A 22,920-nucleotide genomic window follows, 5' to 3' on the forward strand; every position below is an offset into this window, starting at 1 on the left:
GAGCGTAGTTCTCTGATAAAGAGCAAAATCCCCCCTAAGAGGACGAAATATTTTAGAACAGCAACAAGAAAACCCCTAATTTTCTGGGCTTCTGTGTGGGTAATACCACCCCTTTTGAAAGCAGCTTCTTACCTCTAGGTTATGCTTTGCACTGAGGCTTTCATGGCTACAGCCCAATTTATGATGCCATTTTTGCAGAAGGATAATTACAACAGCTCCAGTAATTATGAAATTGAAGAAAAATTTCTGAAGCTCTAAAGCAAAAATAGAAAACAATTGTTTATTGTGATGTTCAAAAACATTAAGTTTTCCTTGTTTACTGCATTAAAGGAAAACAAGCAAACAAAAAAAAACACAACAATTTAAAGGAGGAGTCTGCACTAGAAGGCAGTATTTTGTCCTGTGCAGGCAAGATGCTGGTCATGAAAGCCTAATATGTGTTTAAAACAAAATGATTGCTCAGCTTTATTGTATATGAATATAACTTTGGAGTCAAGTAAAATGTTTTAAGTTTGTCAGTGTTTGCTTGATAGGTTATTGCTCTTTAGTGGAGAAGCAGTCGCAAAAATAAATTCAGTGCTGAAGTGAATGTTTGCATGATTTGCTTTTAGTTGTGCTTGCCCCTTTCTGATTGATTAAATATTTTTCCCCCCTCCTAAATGCAGGGCTTCAGATAACAGGGAGCGTGCTTATGAACATAGTGCCTATGGACACCATGAACGGGGGACGGGAGGATTTGATCGGACAAGACATTACGATCAGGATTACTATAGAGATCCTCGAGAGCGGACTTTACAACATGGGCTCTATTATACTTCTCGGAGTCGAAGTCCAAACCGTTTTGATGCTCACGACCCCCGTTACGAACCTAGGGCCCGGGAGCAGTTTACATTGCCCAGTGTGGTACACAGGGATATCTACAGGGATGATATTACACGGGAGGTACGAGGCAGAAGGCCAGAACGGAATTACCAGCACAGCAGGAGTCGGTCACCGCATTCGTCCCAGTCCCGGACCCAGTCCCCACAGCGGCTGGCCAGCCAAGCGTCCCGGCCCGCGCGCTCCCCCAGCGGCAGCGGGTCGAGGAGTCGGTCTTCGAGCAGTGACTCCATCAGCAGCAGCAGCAGTACCAGCAGCGACAGGTAGGTCACTCGCGGCTGCGACAGAAGTGGCGTTGCCCGACCCAACGCAACCGGTGCGTGAGGTTTGTGCTCTGGGCCGGTGTTGTTTCCTAAGGCACACGGCGAGGAATTGGGAGCCCGGGCTGTGAAAACAGAAGGTGTTTCGCAGCAGTACACTGTTCACTGGTGTAGAAGTAAGCTGGCGTGAAAAGTAAAAAGACCAAGTTGGCACGAAACAAATCCGAGGGGAGTGCTGTTGCCGTTGTTGATTATTTTCTATGGTGGATCCGTGTAGTGTCCGTAAGGTGCTAGCTAGGCGAAATGGGGATGTGCAAACGCAAGGCCCTGCTGAATCCCTGGCTGCTGTCTCCGTACTTGGAGAATGGGGTAATTATTTTATTTGCTTATGTTCGGGCGTAAGTGAATTTTAAGGTCAAGCCACTTTTTACAGGGCACATTGTGAAATATTTTTGGAAATGATCAGTATTATTGGCCAGTTTCCTGTTAATTCCGTATTACCACTAACATTTAAAAGAGTGATCTGTTGCTGTTTCATTCCCCCTCCCCCCGTTTCCTCACAGCAAAAATTGTGCACTTGGAAGATTTTTTAAAAACCCAAGTATGCGTTTCCTAGTGATAAATGCACATCCTTGGTTCTGTAATTCTGTCATTTGTGTGGCTTTATAAACTACATACGGGGGAAAAAAGACTTGTAGAGGTAGCCACTGGCTTTCTTTTTGTAATTTGAAAATTCATCTTGAAATGCCTCTGAGATATTTGGCTTTTTGCGGGTAGATCCACCATAAGAGTGGAAACCGAGAAGTTGCTACTGTACCTGTGAATGTTTTATGCTGTTTGGTGAGGAGCTCTGCTCTTCAGAAGGGTTTCCAGAGTTGGAAGCGTTTCCGTTGCATACCAGTTCTTTTCCAAAACTGAAAATATTTATTAAGTAACTACATGTATCAGTATAATAAATATTTGGTGTTCGATTGTCACTTTGAATGGAATTTTACCGCTGGTAACTCTGATCAAGGTAATTATTCTCATAAAATCTTAGGTGCTTGAACATGAACCAGAAGGGTTCGATGGGTTGACACTGGGGAGAGTGTGCAGGGGTGATCCTTGTAGCTACTGTTTTCTCCTGGGTTCAGAAATCCAGGTTCTACCTTGGCTGGAAAGATAAGAAAAAAAGTGGTGAAAAGAGAGGCACCTGCAGAGCGCTGGAGAGGACTTTTGGGCTGCTTTAATGTGTTTATTTGCGACACCTCGCTCTCAGTGAGGTCTTAACACTTAGATAAAGACAACCTTTTGTCAGAGATTGTCACACTTAGTACGGCTTAAAAGTTGGTGAGACTTCAGAGATCTCAAAAACCAAGAGACGATGATTTGAAAAAGAAGGCCTGGTTACATTAAAGATTTAGGGAAAAAAAAAAAAACAGGAAAATTTCTCTGTTCTGGTGCTCCTGTGCTTGCAAAGTGGATAGAAGGAAGTCCAAGAAACGCTTAACGTTTATATATTTTTTTCACTGTTGGGATGTTGAGACTGGGTGAAATACTGTTCTGAATTTTAGAGGTCTAAATATTATCCCACTGGAACAAAGTTTTAAGATTAATCAGAAGATAAGCATTGTCTGCTGTGCTCTAGCATTTCATTTTCTTGGCAATTTGTATTTCCAGTAATGGAAAACTGGATGATACTCTGGGAGGAAAGGGAAACAAACATTTTTTGTCATATTAATAAAACAAATTCAAATTCAGTAGAGCAGGTAATAGAATCTGCCAGATACCTTTCATTTTGAAGGATCAGAAAGGATTTTTATGTTTCACAGCAGAAAGATGGATGACAGTAGGCACTTAACCATATCTTTACCTTGTAAAACAAAGTCCCACCTGGCCTTGAAGTCTTACAGAACACCAGTGGACTTTTTTTTCTCTTCTTAGTGCACTTTAAGTTTGGCAATGTGAATATGTGAACCCCTCGTGGAGGTGGAAATGGTCGATTTTGTGACCCTTAGAAATGAATGAGAAATGAATATCAGTCAGAAGTTGCATCAGGAAAATTTTCTTTGCCATGAGGTTGGTTGAGGGCTGAAACCAGCCGACCAGCGAGGTGCTTGATGCCCCAAGCCTGTTGGTGCTCAAGAGGCGCTTGGACAGGGCCCTCAATAACGTGCTTTAACTTCTGGGTAGCCCTGAAGTGGTCAGGCGGGTGGGTTCGATGGTCTTCACAGGTCCCTTCCAACTGACCTGTATTCCATTCCACTCTACTCCGTTCCATTCGGTTCCATTTCATTCTGACACTGAATTGCTCTGTAATTGTGTTCAAGAACTTTGTTGCTAGAGTCTCTTCCCTTGGTGGAAAAGGCGAGAGGAGTTGTGTTTGCCTAGAGAGGTGTGTCACCCAGCCATGGCCACGAAGTCTTCAGGGACAATTGTTGGGGCCTGTGAAAACTTCAGGGCGTTAAATACTCCTGGGAATTTTGTTTGCGTGGCACCATCCCTTAGGTCCTGTGAAAAAGGAGCAGAAACGTAGTGAAGGAGAAGTCTGGGCTTCATTCCTTGTGTTGTGGTTTTCTAAGAGCTGTGTAAAGTAAATACGATTTCCATTAAATGGTGAAGATTTTCCTGGATAATAACGTGAGGAAAGATGCTCCAGCAGATTATTTAAAAAAGTGAACAAAGCCTTTATTTCATAAAAGTTTGGAGTTGCATTTGATCTCAGCTAAGCTTCATTTTAAATGTATATTCAGAGGCATTTATAGGGGATTTGTAATGGGAACTGCAAAGGAATAATTTAGAAGATAAGACCAGAAAGAACACAGTCAAAATAAACCATGCTCTCTGAAGCACGGCTTTCCATCTTTTTTGATGTGTGAACCACTAAAAACAAAACAAAAACAAAACTAATGTAGGTGTAGGCCTTTCCAGAAATGCCAATCGCTCAGGATGCTCCGTAGCGTTATTCTCGTTTGTTGCATTTTGCGGCCTCTTGGAAGCCGTCCACTGGGCCGGGATGGGAGAAGTGCCCTACGGGAACCCTGCGCCTGGCACCCGCGTGGGGCTGAGCGACACGGCCTGCGCCGTGAAGTTTTCTCACGTGAGGTTTCTCATTCCCCACGTGTTACCAGAAAGGGGGGCTTGGGTTTTGTCGATCTCCTTGAAAGAGAAAAAAAAAAAACCTAGAAAATTGTATTTGCATTTACTACTACTAGAAGCATTGCTTTCTCCATTTTGTTGATTTGAACGTGCAGCACAAATGATATATTAGCAAACATACTTCTTGTACTGTGTCATGGAAAAAGCTGAATATGCACGAAAAGTATGAAATCCCATAGGAAGTAAACCAGATTTTGCTCGTGCCCTGCCCAACCTCCTGAAAGAATCCCCCCTCCCCCTGTATTTTGTAGAAAATGCTCTTTTTCGGCTGCTCGTCGAGGTGTTCTAATGAGCTAAAAAAAGTTCTGTGCATTTTTTTTCGGTTTTGTAATGTCAAATGGCTTTACACATTTCTTACTGTTCCATGTGTTAGTGATTATTTTTAAAGCCTTGCTGCAGCAATGTATTGAATCACATGGCACGGAGAGCAGTGGAACGTTTTGCTCTTAAAAGCTGAGCACACGGTGAAGTGCTGTGCTGAAATGGAATTTAAACTTATTTACAAAATCCTGGCAGAACTATTTGATTTCCTATAGGTGGTTTCCAGAATATGAAAGTGCGAATACTGCATGTGCATGTGGGTGTAAGTTACATTTAAGTGACCTGAGATTTCCTTCTGCCCTCTTTTTTTAAGGTGCTTATTTGGTTGTCTGATGTTGAGGATATTGGAGGATACTGATTTACTAGATGAATAATTGGCTATAGCTTGTACCATAAAGTAGAGCTTTCTGTGGAGTTCTAAAAGCAAATGCAACATAGATGTAAAGTTTCATCAAGATTTAGGAGAGCGTAGTCATTCTTGAAGTGCTGAATTAAAACTGTTGTAAGAAGTTGCAGACAGATGTCTGGAAATGGATTTTTTCCGTGGTTGTGACATCTATACTTAAAGTTCTAATGACGAATGGGCAAGGCTTTCATAAAGTAATTAGATGTTGTGTTTTTTTAATCAGATTAATCTGTGATGAAATATTTTCTGGAGCGATGAGTTACAGTTCGGAATACGTATGTGTTATTTTGTGTGTCTTAATATTGAAATAAACTGATGAAAAATGCTGCCAAGAGAATTTTAATGATGGGAAAAACAGGCTCTGTGAACCCTCCCATGGAGGCTCCCATGTATTTTATTTGTTGGGGGGTTCTTAGTGCATTTAAACAACTGAAGTGAAAGCGGAAAGTGAATTTGGTTTCATTACATAATGTGGACCTTTCCCTCCCATTGTCTTCACCTCCTCTTTTCTGCTCAGTTTGTCTGCCAGCAAGTGATGAATCACGGACTTAGAGGGGAGATTTCGGGTTTTTGAGTGGGTTGAGAGATGCCTCTGGTGGGGACAGCTGAAAAATAAGGAGAAGTAAGTTAAAGGCAGCTGTTGAGTCTTGGTTTAATAATCTGTGAGGTGGCCTTTGCTGACGTTAAATAATTGCACATAAATTTTGTACTGAAAAGGCACCGCAGAGATAGCCTGAGTGTTTTGGATCTCTCTTCCAGTAGGGTGAAAAGCTTCAGGGGTTGAGCACATTCCTGCTTGTATGGGAAACAGAACTGGGTTCAGATTAAAAACAAAACAAAAAAATTCCACGGAGTAGAAAGCCTCCTTTTATAATACCACAAAGGTAACAGTAAATCCCAGTAAGAGCCTGGCGAAACACCTCGTCTTTTCCTTTTGTTCACATCCAGCCGTGTACTGCTTTGATCCCTCTGTAGAGGGAAGTGCGAATCACGGAAAATTAAAAAATGTGACTGAAACCGTCTCAGGGTTTTGTCACTGGCTGCCTGGCAGTTTCACTTCGTCCTTCGGCGTTGCTGCTCGTGGCCGCTCGTCTAAATATAACCGGCAGTGGCCTCTCGCGCGCTCTCACCTCTGGGAGCGCGTCGGGTTTCTCGAAACCGCTTTGTGCAGCGGGAGGTATGGCCGTGCTGCGGGGCTCGGAAGACACGCACGCAGCCCTCCCTCAGCGCCCAGCACGCTGCCGCCATGCCGCCCGCGACTGAGGCAGGATCAGGCCCGCGGCCTTGTGCTGAGCGCTGGGTGCTGGCAGGCCTGCCTCGGCCATACTGCGAGGGGCCAGAGGGGCCGAGGGGGGGGGCTCAGTCGTGCCTCAGAACCGGTCTGAGCCGGCGGCGGCCGGCTGGGCCCCGCACTGTGCCGTGCTGTGCCGCGCCGCCCCCGGGGCGGGCTTCCCGCCCGGCCGATGGAAATGGCGCCTGTGGGCCTGAGGGAGCGAAGGCCGCCTCGCCTCGCGGGGCTGCGCGCCCGGCCCTGCCGCTGCGGGTGGGTGGCTTCTGGCCCTGCAAACTCGGCCGCCCGAGGCTCTTGCCCAGCCCTGTGACAGGACCCCTGCGCAGTGGGGCGGGTGGGATGCGGTGGAAAAAAAAAAAAAATCTTGAAACACCCCCTGAAATTCTTCCTGCGTAATAAAATCCTTAAACATGTCCACATCGTCGTGTTTGAATGTGGTTTTGCATGCTGCCAAAGAACCGTGGACATTTTGCTGCAATTAATACCCCCCCCCCCCCCCAGCGGTCCCAATAATAACTGTTAATTGCTGGCTCAAAATAACAGAGCAATTAAGCCCCTTCGTAAATTTGCTGGAGTTGATCTAAATCTGGTCTGTCAGTGTGTGTGTGTGTGTGTGTAAGTTTTGTTTCTGCAGCAGGGCCCAGAAGTTTATCTGCTGCTGCTGCCTTTTCCAAGTGCATTGGATTTCTCTAAAGGCGGAGAAGGGTTGCCCTCTTTCGTTAAATTAATTTCACGTTGGGAGTCTTTAAAGTGCATTGTGTGGGGCTGGAAGCAAAGGAAGAGGGTCCTGCAAAAGTACCTCTGTTATAACAATGACAACTATTTTGATTGTCTCCAATGACTTCACTACTTTGCATCCCATTAAAGAGATTTTGTTTTTAATGCTGTAAGGCTGCTTGCAGTCAGATCAGTCTTTGCTTAGCACATTTGAGGTTGAGTACAGGGATGGTGGCAGCTGAATCCAGAACCTGGTGTGAACTTTCCTTATCCTCAGCTTCCTCTGCTGGGGAGGAATACTTGCCGTGTTGCAAAAATGACATTTCCAAATCACCTGTAGACAGTGGCAGGTCTGCGGGAGCGGGAGTCTGCTGTGATGGTTGGCGATATCAGGTCTTCTACCCTGGTTTTCAGGAACGGTGGGCAAAACCTGAGCCGTACCGAAAGCTTTGCTCCCGCAGGCATCACGGGAGACATTGTCCTCATGAGTTTTGTGCTGCATGTTTCCTTGTCCCTGTGCACGCCATGGGAGCCTGGATTTCCTTCCCAGAGGTGTGCTGAGGCCCGAGGAAGGGCTGGTTTTGTTGGTAGATGGGGTTTGACTTCGGGTTTGTGTGCGCGTATTAACAAAATGGTCACTTCTAATTGCATTTTTAAGGCTTTGATTTCCTTCCAAGTATTTTGCTTAATCATCTTGAGTAGGCTGAGGGAAATAAAGAATTAGCTGAGGTCAGGGAAGTTGAAGCTGCCTGTGTTACTTCTCAGAAGCAAGGCTTAGTCTGAGGGATGCTAAGGGCAGGAAGGAATCAGCCTCCTCTTCTTTTCCTGCAGTACTCTGTAAGAGCAAGGGAAATCAAAACCCCCCAAAAGCCAAACAAAACAGGGAAACCACCAAGTGCGATAGGCTCCACAGCACTGGGTACCTCCCTCTGTGTCAGTGGGCCAGATTCCTCTTTCTTGGAGAGAAATAAGTCTAGGATGTGAATCATGGTTAGAATAGATGAGAGGCATCGTAGTCTAGAAGTGCCTGCTCGTCTACACGGATGATGAAGAGCGTCTAGACAGCTCAGATGGAGACACAGGCATTACAGGCACCAAAAGGTAGGGGAGAGAATTCCCATCGTAAAGACCTTTGGAATAATAAGCAGTTTCATAATTTCTAATGAATATTCACATGGGGGAATGAATAGAAAAAGAGGAAGGCTGTATTGAATGCTTCCTGAAGAAATACCAGTCATTATGATGATCAAAGGAAAAATCCAGCCGGCGTCTATGTTCAGTCATACTTATTTCCATTAAAGCATAGACACGGTGTCCCTTCGCATCTTAAAGGTCGAAGATGCAAATGCAGTGATTTGTTTTTTCCTAAGGAGAATTTTTTTGGCTCTGCCAGAGGTGTGGATGCAGGCACTGTGGTACCTTCCTGGCCTTAAAAACTAAAGGGCCAGGAAAACAGCTCTCTTTGAAGCATATTTGAGAGACCTTGGCATTAACCTTAAAAACAACTTTAGGCAGAACATGCTGTGTGCAAACTAAGGTGACCTGGATGTGGATTAATGGCAAATAAACCTTACTGGGAAAAAACCAGTATATCCCCCCTCGATCGTTACCCATTGAATTAACTGTGTAACTGATGCACTTAGATGTGCCCTCAACTTCCAAGCATCAAGCATAGTCTGTGACTCTGCTAGTGCCGAAACCACTAATGGTGGCATCGGGGTTTTAAGCATGAAAGCTTTGCAGCGAGCGGTTAGATAGCCCTCTCCAGGTCCTTACGGTCTGCTGGGAATGCTGTGTTTACAAGTGGAAAGTCCCAGTCTGGGAGAAGTGAGGGCTTCAAAGTTGTATGAAGGGGGAAATAATTTATGTGTGCCAGGGCATAGTCCTAGTTTTTTAAACGTCATTTTTAGTATGACTGCCTGTTTTGCTTAAGGGAAGCAAAAGATGGGTTTCCGAAAGGAAGAAGAGGGAAATGTACTGCGTAGATGGTATAATAATAAAAATTGGAGAACCTTGCATTATTTATTAAATGCTTAACTGATATGAGAACAAAAGTAGCCCTTGGAGTGTTCCTGTCATTAATGAGACTTCTCTGTGAATCCTTCCTTCTTGACAAGATTCTGGTGATAAAAGTAGGGAGACCTGATTTTTCTTTCCTGAGACCTGCTGGATTTAGAAACGAACACCCCGTCTAAACAGACGAAGGTGAAATGTGGAGCCTTTCAAATACGTCTCTTTGAAAAACGTCTTGAGTTCAGTGTGCAGTTCCTCTGTTTAGCTCAAGGCAACGATTTCAGCTAGAAGACACTTAAAAATCGAGGATGGCATCAAGAGCACCTTTTGGAGAATCCTTTCTGCGAGAGGGAGGTGGTTTTCAGGGCAGTTTCATTATTTGTCCCACAGGAGCTTTGTATTTTCCAGATGCCCAGAAACCTGGGCAAAAATCAAAAAAAAAATCATCAAACTTCAGGAGTCAGGAGCGTAGTTAAGGTGCACGTCAAGCTGATCCTGGCAATGAGGACGTTAACATAATTTATTATCTCTCATCCATTTGAGAGTATAAAACGTCAAAGGCGTTTCTAGTCCGCCGTGTGATAACATGTGAAAGAGCAGCATTGTCCTCCTGAAAGTTAATTCCCAAGCCCGAGCAGCACCCAGTCCCCACGGACAAATGGTGCGGCTTGGCTGACTGAGAGGTGCAAAGTGCCCTACTTATTCCGGCTGCTACAGGTTTGACCTCCTTGTATCATCTGACACCTCGTTTGGTAAGAGGTTGCTGCAAGATCTCAAACCCTCAAATTATGTCAGACTTGCACAGTGGCTTTGAAGTTAGTCCCTCCCTAAAATGTTTGTTTACTGCCTGGCATGTCCTGTTGTCTGGATTGTGAAGGATGAATAGTCAAAGAAAGGAAGCTATCAGGTTAGTGCAAATTTTCTGTTCCTCTTCACTTTCTAAACGTGTGCGGAGCTGTGTTTGGGAACACGCTGGGGATGTCCGATGCTGGTCGGTGCTTTGCTGTGCTGATGCTGGCTTGTAAGTTTTGTTTGTTTGGAGGCAGAGGGAAGCAAAGGATGGCTTGTCATACTGTTACAGGAGAAACAAATAGATGCTATCTAACAGCTCATTCAGAAGCAGTTTTTGTTGGTTTTGCTTTTAAATGTTCGGTTTCCCTGTAGCTTTAAAAAACCACGTGGGGAAAAAAAAAAGTTTAATTAAACACTCTCTGTGCGGCTTGCAGACCATTTCTTGCTGTCCTACAGTTCGGAGGTTTCAAAGCCTGGTCTCTACAAGCCCTGTACCGGCAGCAGGCAGGTGGGGCACCTCGGCTTTGTTGGTGGGAATCCCTTGGGAGACCGAAGGACTTCCCTGCTGGCCCCGGCGGAGCCGCCACACCGCCTTGCGCCGTTCCTGCCCGCGGTACCCACGCGGTGCGCGGGGCACAGGTGGAACGGCATGGGGCGGGTGCCTGGGAGGACTAAGGTTAAGGTGTCTTCCTTTGGCGTTTTTCCCTACTTTGGCGTTTTTTCCCACAAATATCAAAGTCCTCACCCTTGCTTTACAGTCCCAGTTAGCGCAATAGGACTGTCCTAGGCTTTTTGGGGAGGGGGCAGGATGTACCTCTGCATGTGACGGTCAGCAAAAAAGTGCCTTGCACGATGCCTGGTCTCCCAACCGTGCAGAGGTTCAATCACTGACAAACATCGCTGAATTAAGTTAAAAAAGAGGCTCTTTCAGGAGTTGCTTGTTTGAGAGAAACTGTAGGACTGCTCCGCCACGTGACTCTGGCTTAGGTTTGTGAGTGTTTGGGGCTGGCATTACTCTGTGTGGTTGCTTGGCAGATGCAAAGACACATTTCCCCACCAACATGGTACTAGGCTATAGCACCTTACCTGTTCCAGACAAAGACTGTGATTTTTTTAATTCTGTGGCTTGTGTTTTCTACCCATGAGAATTTTCGCTGAAAGTTCTAGTTTTATTTTTATTTGCATGTGGGCAGAAAATGAAGTAATTCCCAAATATAGTCCAAGCCAAGAGATCCATCTGTTCTTGCATTTTTAAATGGCAAATTAATCCTTAACATACAACTCATCAAATGTCTTCTCTTTTATATTGTATGCCGCCTGAGATCACAGAAGCGACATCATTTTCCCAGGCCTTCCATTTTAAGTCACCCTTTACGTGGGAATCACAGTTACCGTTCTGGATTTACAAAGTGCTCGCGTGCCCCACCAGCACCCTGCGCTGTCCCGTTGCTGCATTTGGTCTAAAAAAGGATTAAAAAATAAATAAATAAAGCCTCCAAGATTATTCTTCCTTTCATCTGGTTGGCATTTCTTTACAAGCCCAGATGAGATATAAGGCAACTGAAATTGTTTCAAAACCACCCTTAGTATACATACGTATTTCTGATGGAGAAGTAGTGCTGCTTTGTCCGTTTCTTTTCCATTTTCACTCCTTGGACAATGGTGACCGTTTTTAGAAGTACTAAACTTCCACAGCGTTACTGTTGTAAATGGAACTTCTATATTAAGCTTTGCGTGTTCCCAGTTTTACTTAAGAGGCATTGTTTATCAGCTGTGTATCTTGGCACGGCTTTCATTGCAACTCCCATCTGAAGAACAATTACATCTGTTTATACGAGAGGACGCACGGTTTCAAAACCCCTCTGGACCCCAGCAAACGGGAATTTCAGCGGGCGGCATTGGGTGTCCGGCCGGCGGCGGCGACGCTCCGCGGCGTGGGGCGAGCGTGGGGCAGCTGGCGGCACCAGGGCTCCGCGAAGGCACGGCGACACTTCCCAGGCCCCCCGGGACGGGCTGCTGGCCACGGGGGTCCCTCTGCTCTGCCTGCTGTGCCCCCGCGAGGCTCCACTGACACCGCGGCACGGGAGAGCCGCGCTTCGTCGTTTTCAGCCGATGTAGGGATAGGCTTTGCTGCCGAGGACACCAGCCAGCGCTCCGTGTGCTGCCCGCCGATGTCGGGGTGGTTGAGGCTGTTAATTCCCAGGAAGGCAGTTGCCAGTGCTTGTCAAGCGAGAGGAGCTGCTCTGTACTCTTTGAGTAAACAAGTAGTAACATACTAGCACAGGGTAGAGGTGGTGCTCTAACCGGCACTGTGCTGTCCTGGCTCACAGGCAGTAACTTGGAGTAGATTTTTCTTTTTAAGGTGTTTACCAGATGCCTTCATGAAAGCAGTGCAGTTGTTGTTTAGGAAACCGCCTTTCAATGTTGCTTTCTCAGTGTTTTGAAAAGATCTGGCCTCCCGCGAGCCAGGAGATCGAGTTCCTCAAGCTGCTCTCCCGGTGACTCACCGAACGACCTTGGGCAAAGCCCTCGGCCTCTGCTTACCTTATTTTCCATCTGCAATGCAGGGGTGTTAAGACATACCTACCTCACATCTGCCTCGAACTCAAATGTTTTTTGAAAGCTTTAATACGCTCTGAGGTGGCGGTTGCAAAATATTAATTTAGATGTCTACAGATAGCTGGCAAAAGTTGTTGACTTGAACAGCGTTACGGTAACTTTGGCCCAAGGGCTGAGGGCAATTTTTCTTCCAGCCCGTGCAAGCCATTCCTCGGCCGCGGTGGTGAGCTCTGCCCCACCGGTGTCCTCCAAAGCCGCTGCGACGGCAGGCTCGCGGTGCTGGCGGCAGCGCGGGGACGTTCCCGTCTGCTCCGACCAGATTTGGGAAAGTTGCATTAAAAAACCCGTCGGGGCAGCCGTGGTGTAAGCGCACGTCTGCGCGATGCACGAGCGGGTGCTGGGCCTTGGCCCAAGGCTTCCCTCGCGAAGGTGATGGTAGAAAACAGAGGCTCCTTGGGCTCGCGTGTTCTCACACCCACTCTTCGGTTTGCACCGGTGGAAATTTAATTGTGGGAACGCCACGGTGCAGAGCGGCTTTGTACTGCGCCCTCCAGGCCCCGACGGCTTCCCAGCAGCGAGTTCTGTGGCTGTGGCCGTTCGCAGAGAAAGCGTTTCCTCTGGCTTTCGGGGGTTTCAGTTTTGCTCGAGAGCTGTCCCGCCGCTCCCAGGAAACCTGCGCGTCCCGAGGTGGTGGCCGGAGCTGAAAGCCAGCACGGGGAGCTCGGGCAGCGTTGTCCAGTGGTGGCAAGCTGCCGTGGTGCCCGAGCGGGCTGTTTGCGAGGCAGATAGGCCAATAGGTTCGTAACCAGCGCGTTTTTTCCAGGTTAGCCTTTTTATTCTCGGCTGTACGAAGTTCATCGTACCAACCAAGCCTGGGGACAGAGGAAGGTAGGTGAAGGAGCAACACCAGCGGTGGGCTGGGCACAACTATCAGCCAGACACGGATTAATACCAACGTACGTATTTCAGCGATTGTAATCAGCAGATTATTTAGCTGCAGTGAGGAACCAAAAGGACCCTGCGGCTGTCTCCAGGCTCTCAGAGCACATGGCTGCAGGGGAAGGACGGTTCTGGGGCTGGAGGGCTTCCCGAAGTCCTCCCCGGCTTTCTGAGCAACATCCGTGCCTTTTCCACGGTTGATTTCAGCATGCTGTTCCTCGCCGAAGTTCAGGTGTCTGCTAGACATGAAGATAAAATGGCTGAAGTAAAATTCCTATGGCCTGTCATGGAAATTGTCATGTGCTCTTAATAAGCCAGTCGCTTGATTTGGATTAAAAATACAGTAAATATTGCCTGGAGACTGTATCTTAAAAGCTCACTGGCCAAAGACTGAAAAACCACTGTCAACAGCCTGTGTTATTTGGCCAGTTCAAACATCCAGAGTTGTCATGGCTGTGCTACTTTCCCATGGCCTTTAAACATCGTTTCGTTTCTGTCGATTCAGGATTCCAGCCCAGCAGGAGATTTCTCAAGTCTCCTTTCTGGGTGTGGTAAGGCAGAAAAAGTTAAGGGAAAGAGGACGTCCTAATTGCATTCGTCTGCAGTATTTAATGATCTTTCCCCAGAGCAGTAAATACTTTTTTATCTGCTGAACACTGATTTTTCACGACTGTTTTCTGCTTACGCGCAGTAGGCCCTTTTTTTTTTTTTTTCCCCTGAGTAGGTTGTTTTATCATGGTTGTGTGTTGTTAAATACTTCTGAGGATGCATGCATGACGTGTACAAACCAAAGTTCCTTGGGTGGCAAGTTTTCAGCGGCTTGAAACGATGCCAAGAATGTCAGGCCATCGCGTCCCGGCGAGCTGCTGCACCCAGGCTGAAGGTACTGGAGGCTGGGGCGAGGGGCGCGGGGCAGTTGGCGGAGAGGACGTCGGTGTGGCTCTGTTCCCGGCTCGCCTCCTCTGCCCTTGCATGCCAGGCAGCCGGAGTCTGCTCTGACGCTTACGTGAAGATGTAAAACTTTGTTGTGAGATGGAAAAGCAGGGTTCAAGCTCATTGTGGTACGCACGTGTGGGCTGAGCCCGCTGAGCTGCCAGCCTGCAGCGTGGTAACGACTTGTTACCTCTTGATCGCTCAGTACAAACAAACCTGAGATGTTGGACTCCGTTTTCTGATGACTTTCACCCAGGTTCAACAGCTCCTTTTAGCTCGGACAAAAGCACACCTGTATTCATCACTGCAGATTTGAGAAGTGCTTTTTTCTCACCAACCCGCTGGTGCAGACTGGTGGCGGTGGCGTGGCCGCACAGAACCGCTGCCTGCTGCTCACGGGCGGCTTCGGGTCGGTGCTGGAGCGCAGCGCATGGGCTCTGGCAGAGGGACGCCCGCCCCGAGGCCGTTTCTCCCCGAACGTGGCCGAGCGGCCACCCGGATCCTCGGTAAGCTGGCCTCTGAGCTCTGCTGGGTTACGGGGGATGTGCTCACCAGCATCCAGATCGCTGGAAGGATGCCCAAAGAGAACCCTTCATGTTTTGAGGGTCTTCAGGCAAAGTTCAGCATCAGCAGAAGTGGTCTGAGGTGACCAGCCAGGACCCAGAAGACGACAAATCCTGAATAGCTGAATGACCTGCTTCTTCTGGCTTACTTTTAGGGGTGGGGGGAAGTTTGACTTTTGTGGGAATGGGTTACTTGGTGTTGGCATTGTGTGTGTGTGTATATTTGATGTGCTTTTTTTTTTTTTTTGGATACGCACATGTGCAGAGAACGTGGGAAATTCTTATCAAAAGCGTTTTTAGATCGGTGCAGTGTTAGGTAGTGCGGCAGTAATAGCAGCCTGTAATGGCCCTGTACGTCTGTTATTTCAATATACCCTTTTTCATCCAGAAGAGAATCCAGTTTCATGAGCAGAGGTCCTTTAATCTACAGCTAGAATGGCATATGACGCTCTAATGTTTTCTAATGGTTTTCTTTCAGTTAGCATTGATAACTTTTGCTGGGTGTTGGCTGCCAATAAACAGATTTTTCAAATTCTTTTTCCAAACTTTAAAATTATGCATTCAGGATTCTTTTACCGTTTCTCTGGCGCAGTTTTCCCAGAGCTGACCGTGTTACGTCCAAGAAATCTTATCTGGCAGCTTGCTTCTGAAGCCCGTTGACAATGTGAAAAAATACCCCAAGGATCCGTGTCTTCTGGGTAGAGCTGATCAGCGTACAGCACTTCGCAGCTGATGGCTTTTGCATGCGGATCCTCTCCCGTGGCTTAGCTGGGATCTGGAAAGGGAGGGACGAGAAGAAGGGTTCCTGTTATTTCCGTTCCGAGATTACTGTACGTTAACTTTGGATTTCCTGACTAGACTTGGGAATCTGCTGCTGACATCAGCCGTGTGAATAACTCACGCCGGGGAAGGTTGGCCTGTGTTATTGTCCTTAATAGATCTTTCTAGGAGATAATCTGTACTTGGAGATTATTTTGACAGGGTATTGAATCATAGCTGATCTAGGCAGAGTTCCTGATTCCGGTTAATTCTGGCAGAAAAAAATAATCGCTCTGAATATTTTCTGTAAAAGAATTCTGGATCCTTCACCAGTTCTGGTTACGCATTTTTTGAGGGGAGCTATTAAAAAAAAACCCAAACATTTCATTTTTACTTTTTTCCTCCTGAAATTTGGCACATGTTCCCCCTGAAAAAAATGAAAAGGCTTTCCAGCGATTTTAGGTGGCTTGGTTTTTTAACTTGCTCTGACAATGGCAGCTGGTTTTTGTTGTTTTTTGTTTTTTCCTTAAAACCTGAAGTTTGGCAGCGTGTTGCCTGCCGCGCGCGTCCCTGCTTCTTCCTGCGTTGTTTTCCACCAAGGCCGCGGTGTTTCCTGCTTGCCGTAAGGAGGGTCGTCACCGGAGCTACCGCTGACTCACAGTTCTCGAATCAATCCCCAGAAATGACAATTGTCCCACATTTTCAAATTGCAAAAGGGTCTGGCAGGTTGTGGGATCCCTTGATTGAGCGCAGCCCTGCCATTGACGAAAAGCAGCAGGTATCCTGTTACATCGACTGGTTTGGAGTCGCTCTTTTATCTCCTTTTTGCTGGGGAACAAAGGGAGCGGCTCGCTTTGTATGCTTTGCTCGAGCGCTTTCATTTTTCATACATAAATAGAGCGTAACTTCATCGTCAGTTAGAACTGCAAAATGCAATTACCTGAAAATTAGATATTTCTGTGGAAACGAGACCTGGTTCTACAGGATGCGTGCACCAGGGTCTGCAATGTCATCTCTGCAGTTACAAGAGGGAGGAGGAAAGGTTTGTGGGCTCGATGGGCTGCAGTGTGCCGGGGGCTGAAACCGGGAGAATTCGGGGCTCGTTTGTGTGATGTGAACCCAGCGCTGGATTCTTGCCCTTGGAGTCTCTGGGGCGCTACCCATAGGGATAAAACCGAAGCAGTGGATTATTAATCGACTTTATCTTGGTGATTAGAAAATAGATGTGTAGATAAACGTTGTGAGTAAGAACACAGGCATCCTAAATACTTGTAAAACACTGTAGACAATTACGGAAGGCAGATTAATGTTTTAAAAGGGCTCGTAAACTACGCTGGTAGTAGGGTGCGTGTGTAAGGGAAGGGTTCCACGTCTGCCTCCTTGCTGCAGTAAGAGTCATCTCCTTTTAGCTCTGCTTTCCATCCGATTTTGCTGACAGTGAAATCAAAACCCTCTATTTTGCATCGCTGTGATGCCACGATAAAAGCCGGAGTGAGACTCATTTTTGAAGCTTTGTGCATATCTGAGCTCGACGAGAGAGCGTCTGAAATCCTTCTGCTTAAACTTCCAGTTCTTCATAAATTAGCATACGTCACAAGAAAACCCTGAAACCTCCTAAAAGGCAAATGAGGCTGTAAGCCTAAGATGTTTAAAAAAGCAAATTCCCAGCACAGACTCCCTCTCTGTGAAATGTGTGTGTTGTGACAGCTCAGGAGATTAGTTTTGCTGCGTGCTGGCATTCTGCTCCGCTGAGTTTACATGGATGTTGAAGAGCAGGTTTTCCCGTGTTGGGAAAAGGCTGGGTGCCAGAGCGCGAGAGATCGCCGCGCGGCTCCTGCGCTTGTGCCGGTAGCGAACACGCTCGGGGAAGACCCGCAGCCCTTTTTCCTTGGGATGTTCCCGGCCTGCCCCGAGAGCTGCCGATGGCTTGAAATGGAAGCAGGTGTCAGAGCTGCTGTTTTAACACGTCTCTTACGTTCCCGCGGTAGAATTTCCTTAGCTGGTTTTTCGAGAGGTAGCCTTGCTAGAGGAATTTTTAATAAGTTATCTTCCTCGAGTTGGCAAAGGACAGCGGTTTTCAAAGTGGCTTACAGGGAAAGGAGAAGCCGCACTCTGATTTTAATATTCTGGGAACATCCCCTCGTGCAGCTTACATATTTCAGTTCTGTGTATTTTTAAAGCTGGTCTGGTTACAAGGGGTTCTGTTTTTCTCTTCGAGACCCTGTATAACTCACTGTCAGAGGCTTTATTTTCATTCTGCTGTGTGCTATAACTGTATGACACAGCAGCTGCAATTAACTCTTCCATCAATCTCCTATTCACACAGCAGAAAACCTCTGACTTCCTCTTGAATGATTATATCCATGTTTCTTCAATTGGAAAAGTGACGAGCCTTTCCTGAAAGAAAGGGGAATTGTTCTCGCTGCCATTTTCTCCTCCCTGAAAACTGAATAAAGCAAGCATGATTTTTTTTTCCTCTGGAATGTCTCAGAAAGTCTCGATCACTTCGGAACACGTATCCCTGAAGCTCCCTGCATGCGGTAGAAGTTAGTGGCACGGTCCCCGCTTCCCAAAATAAAATTGTTGTAGAATTCATCACCCTCCTTGGCTGTCGTCTCGGGGAGGCGCGGGGCTCGTTGCTCGGACGTCTGACGGTGCTACCCGCAGCCGATCTTCTCCCCAAGTGGAGTGCTGTGCTTTTAACAGCTTGTTCCATATTTTAAGCGTCGTCATAAAAAGGCTAAAAATAGCCCGTTCCCATTTTAAAGCTCCGCTCAAACAGAAATTCAATGCCGCCACTTAAAAGATACAATCTTAGCAAAGTCGAATATTTGAAATGTTTGGAGAAGTGCGTGGCCAATGGCGGTACCGGGCAGAAATGCATAAAGGGGCAGAGGCTCGATGAAGCCCTAAAATCTGTTTTAGCTGCCCCAGGGGAATGGTGCAGCACGTGGTGCTGCTCTCAGTTTGGAAATTATTTTCAGATTCTCTCCATACACATCCTCTGACTGTATTTGTGTTTTAAAGGAAGTTTCTCTACTGTTTGCCAATTTGTTCCACAGTGGCAGGGGGCGGTGGTGTCACCCCTGGAGAATACCGATGGCTGGGGAACGTGGGGCCAGTTTTGTCCTTTTTTTCCCAAAACGCTGTAGAGAAAAACTTGACTTTTCATGAGGACCTGGGGTGGTAAAGAAGTACCAGAGGCGTAAGGTGGGGGAGCAGAGGGAAGGGGATAAACGGGTGAAAGATGAACGGTGAACTGCAGCATGCCTTGCTGAGGAGCGAATTAGCTTGTTCACGGCCTCAAAAAGCCACAGAATGAAATCACAAAAATGATTCAAAACATGAAATGGTTTCCCTAAGAAGGGAAAGAGTTAATTGGGGTAAGGTAAAGAGGGAATGCAACAAGCCCGTGAAATAATGTAAGATGGAAAAAAGATGAACTTGTTTATCGTTTCCGACACAATACAGAGACTTAAAAATTCAATCGAAAGCAGCAAATTTAAAAGCAAGCCTGTTATTTTTGTACGTGGCAGATCCTCCCCCCAGCATCCAGGCTCGGAGTTGAAATTCCAGTGGAATTTTTAAGAAAGTTGCTCGTGTAATGGAGAATCTCCAGGGTTATGTCAGACAAAATTATTTTTAGCAGTGATACAAGCCCTCGTGCCTCAGGGAAGGAATCAGCCACTGAAGAAGATGACGTGTCCCCACTGGGCAAGCTTTAATAACATTATTCTCTGTATTTGAGACTCCTCCGCGAAGCATCTAACGATCGGCACCGTCAAGAGGCGGCGGGTTCGATTGACTCGCCACGCGATGTGATCCACAAACCCCGTTCTGTAATTACGGGTTGTCAGAGATGTTCCCGGGTCCCAGCTCCCCGCGCCCCGCCGCCGCGGCCGGCCGGCTTTGCTGCTTCCCGCGCATCTGCCCCGGCTCTTCTCCTCGCTGCGCTGCTCCTTGGCGGGCGGGCGAGGGGCTTTGCGGCGTGCCCTCCGCCTTTCCGCAGCCTTCCCACGCAGGCCCGGCTGTAATTCCAGCCCGCCTCGTGTCACGGAGCGTAACGGGAGCCGCTGACATCTTACCCGTATTCCATTTCCCTGACTGCTGGGAGAGCGCGGCGCGGCCGCGGCCGTTCCCCTGCTGCCATCTAAGCAGAAAACCCAGCGGCAGCTCGGGTGTTTTGCTTTTTAATTAAAATCCCTTTGTGTCTCCGTGCACTGACCTGCCGTTTCCCTTGTGCTTTCCGCAGCAGTGACTCCAGCAGCAGCTCGAGTGACGAGTCCCCAGCACGGTCTGTGCAGTCGACGGCGGTCCCCGCACCCGCGTCCCAGCTGCTTCCGTCTCTGGAGAAAGATGAACCCCGGAAAAGTTTTGGGATCAAGGTTCAAAATCTTCCAGTGCGCTCAACAGGTAAATTCACATGCGGCAGTGTCTGTACAAGGTGCCAGAAAAAGGGGAAAAAAAAAGTAGGGGCAGGTTATTGACTGATTAAATAATCTTTTTTTCTGTGTTCTTGGTGTCAAATGTGTCTTTTTAAACTCTTCACTGTTGAACAGGAAAATCAGAATATAGTCTGATGAGCCGTCTTTTAGGAAACTTGGTTCAGGGTTATTGCTGCCATAGTAATGTAATACAATTCGGTGGGGTACGAAAAGCATTAAGTTATGAATGATGCTACATTTAAGAGATTTCATTGTTACTCTGCTGGAGGTGGAAATGCCGGGGATTTATGCATGTTTCAGGACTCTTCACTGAGTTTAAGTTCTGAGTGCCTTGGACAGAGGAGCATACCTGCTGGCTTTTACAGCTTTTGCCAGAAATTTAACTTCTTGCATCCATGAAAGCAAACATAGAGGCACTGGTTAGGGATAAAGCTACCCAGTGCGTTCCCCTTTGTTTCTCCCAGTGTCACCAAGCTTAAGCTACTGAGGCAGAAATTTTCCACATTTTTTTCTATTTGCTCTTGTATCACCATAGCTTTGTGCTGATACAGTTAAAGAAAATACTTCATTTTTTTTTTTTTTGCTGAACGGTTTCTTTAGGCATTCTGTTGAGAGACAAGCAGCATCCATGCTTTGAATGTTGGAACTGATGTTGGGTTAGAAGGTTGTGCTGTGTATTTTTTCATCTCTGTGGAGAAAAATGCAGTCTAGATTTGGCTACAGGTCTTAAAAACGTTCTGATATCCATTGCTAGGTGATGTGGAGAAGGGAGGACGGAAGGAAATTTATGCAAATGGAGATGCAACAAAGGCCGGACAGGAATGGGCAGAAAGATTAGCCTGCGAGGAAAGAGCCCGGGAGAAAGTTTAGGGCAGCTTTGATCAGGCTCCTGACGCGTAGATGTCCCAAGGCGATAGCACATATGTTCATCCCCCAGAGCCCTGCCTCACTTAGAGCAGAAGATGGATGCTGCCCTGGGAAGGAGTGGCGAGCGACAAGAGAAGGTCTCCTGCGTCCCGAAGCCCTCACGGAGGAGCGGGGAGGCGTGCGCTACGTGGGGCAGGGGTGGCAGGGCCGTGCCTTCGACGAGGCAGCTGCGTGCTGCCTCCGAGGACGGGCGTCTCTCGGCTTCTGCCTCGGTTCTCGTGCAGCAGTGGGAAAATTGCTTAATTAGTGACCATCTGTGAGAAACCCCACGCGGCCCCAGCACTACAGCTACTGGAGCTGGTGCTTCAAAACACTGCTGTGGATTTCCCGGGGGAAAACCTGAAGCATCTCGGATGTGTCACTTGGAACTGGTGGGAGGTTCTGACCGTCGCTTCTCGCCATGCCTCAGTTTCTTTTTTGCATCATGTGAGAACTTCAGGGTTTTCTGTTACGGTGTTGAGCACTGAACAGTGCATGGTAAATAATGTGGGAGACCGCCCACTGAGGAGTGTGGACGGTCGCCCTCAGCTCCCTGCACTGAACAAGGGAGAGATTCCATAGAAAAAAAAGAGAATGGGGTCATTTGGAAAACAGTTGCAGCATAATTCATGTATACACAGGCTCCGGCTGAATCAAAATAGCACGTCTTAACTTTGTGAGCAGCATACCTTGCAGCGTTAATATTCCTTCTGTAGATTTTTTTGCTGTAGTTCCTTGAAGTGACATGAGGTACATGCCCCACAGATACTAGGCAGATTGTGTGAACGTTGTCAGGTGTTGCAGAATCACATGAATCTGCCTAGTTAACTTTCTGAATTGACTGAACCGAATGCTGTATAACTTGGGTCTCCATTCCAGATGCCTCATCCTGCCTCTGAGAACTGCTCTACGCAGTATCTGTGTGTTTGGTGTATGCTTTTGGTGGTGGGCTTATTAAGGAAATAACACTGTTTACTTTTTCATTTTGAAGTGGATTTCTCCTAGATGCGATAACTGTATGCCTATCGGCTTCAGTGATGTAAAATCCTGCACGGGCGGTTTTCTGGATTTTAAAATCAAGGCAAAGAGAAGGATCAGCTTTTGACACAGGCAAAATTAACATTCAAAAATAAAAAGGCACTTCTGTGGACACTGAAAAACTAGAAGTCACGTTTCATAAAGAATAGCAGATTTCTTCACGTCTTTTCTGGTGCTATTAAGTTGTTAAAAAACCACGTGTTTTTATAGTACTAATGTTTGCTTGTTGGTTTAGATACAAGCCTTAAAGATGGACTTTTCCATGAATTCAAGAAGTATGGAAAGGTGACGTCGGTGCAGATTCATGGGGCCTCTGAGGAGCGGTATGGACTGGTGTTCTTCCGACAGCAGGAAGACCAGGAAAAAGCGCTAAATGCCTCAAAAGGAAAACTCTTCTTTGGCATGCAGATTGAAGTAACGGCCTGGATAGGACCAGGTAAGGCCCCGTGCCCTTCTTGCACTTCCACTGGATGCATGACCGCTCCGGGCATAGTCACTGCTGTTGCAAAGAGGCAGCATAGATGTAAGAAATGTTAAAATCGCCTTCCTGCAGAAACATAATTTCAAGAAACTGGGAAATACGCCAGAATAAATTCCAGAGCAAGGAGAGTGGATGCTCTTAGGTTAAACGGGGAGAGAATTCCAGTCTTAAACCTCAGAGGAGGAAGCCTGCCACCCTGTTAAACCGTGGGATCTGCTGGCTGCCGGAAGAAACAATCAAATCTTCCGTATCTCTGTGGAGTGGAAACCAGTAGGTGATGTAAGCATAGCACTGAGTCCCCACAGCCTTCTTTTTTCTGCTTTTGATTAAAACAGCTAATGACGGCTGAATTTATGAGGCCTTAGGCAGTGTAGTGCGAATGACCAACCAGTGAAAGCTGTAGCATTGAGCACACGGTTTTCACTCTGTACTTCAATTGTTTGTTTAAAAATTGATTTGTGAAAATAACCTTTTTCCATT

At 47.0% G+C, this 22,920-nt stretch overlaps 1 protein-coding gene and 1 long non-coding RNA gene across 4 annotated transcripts in view; one reads left to right on the plus strand and one right to left on the minus strand.

The window, feature by feature from the left end:
* Nucleotides 1-22,920, plus strand: part of SPEN (spen family transcriptional repressor) — a 66,158-nt gene that overhangs the window by 20,329 nt on the left and 22,909 nt on the right. For all 3 annotated transcript variants that reach the window (XM_080564380.1, XM_080564381.1, XM_080564382.1), the window contains 3 exons: nt 666-1,142; nt 19,823-19,983; nt 22,195-22,395. In XM_080564380.1, coding sequence (XP_080420506.1) covers nt 666-1,142; nt 19,823-19,983; nt 22,195-22,395 — 839 coding nt within the window. The remainder of the gene's footprint in view (nt 1-665; nt 1,143-19,822; nt 19,984-22,194; nt 22,396-22,920) is intronic.
* LOC308181313 lies at nt 1,111-19,813 on the minus strand. Its single transcript, XR_013941410.1, has 2 exons — nt 6,135-19,813; nt 1,111-5,609 (listed from the first exon to the last, which is right to left on the minus strand). It is a non-coding gene; the product is annotated as an uncharacterized lncRNA (long non-coding RNA).

The sequence above is a fragment of the Anser brachyrhynchus genome, assembly GCF_964034855.1.
Source record: "Anser brachyrhynchus genome assembly, chromosome: 21".
NCBI lineage: Eukaryota > Metazoa > Chordata > Aves > Anseriformes > Anatidae > Anser > Anser brachyrhynchus.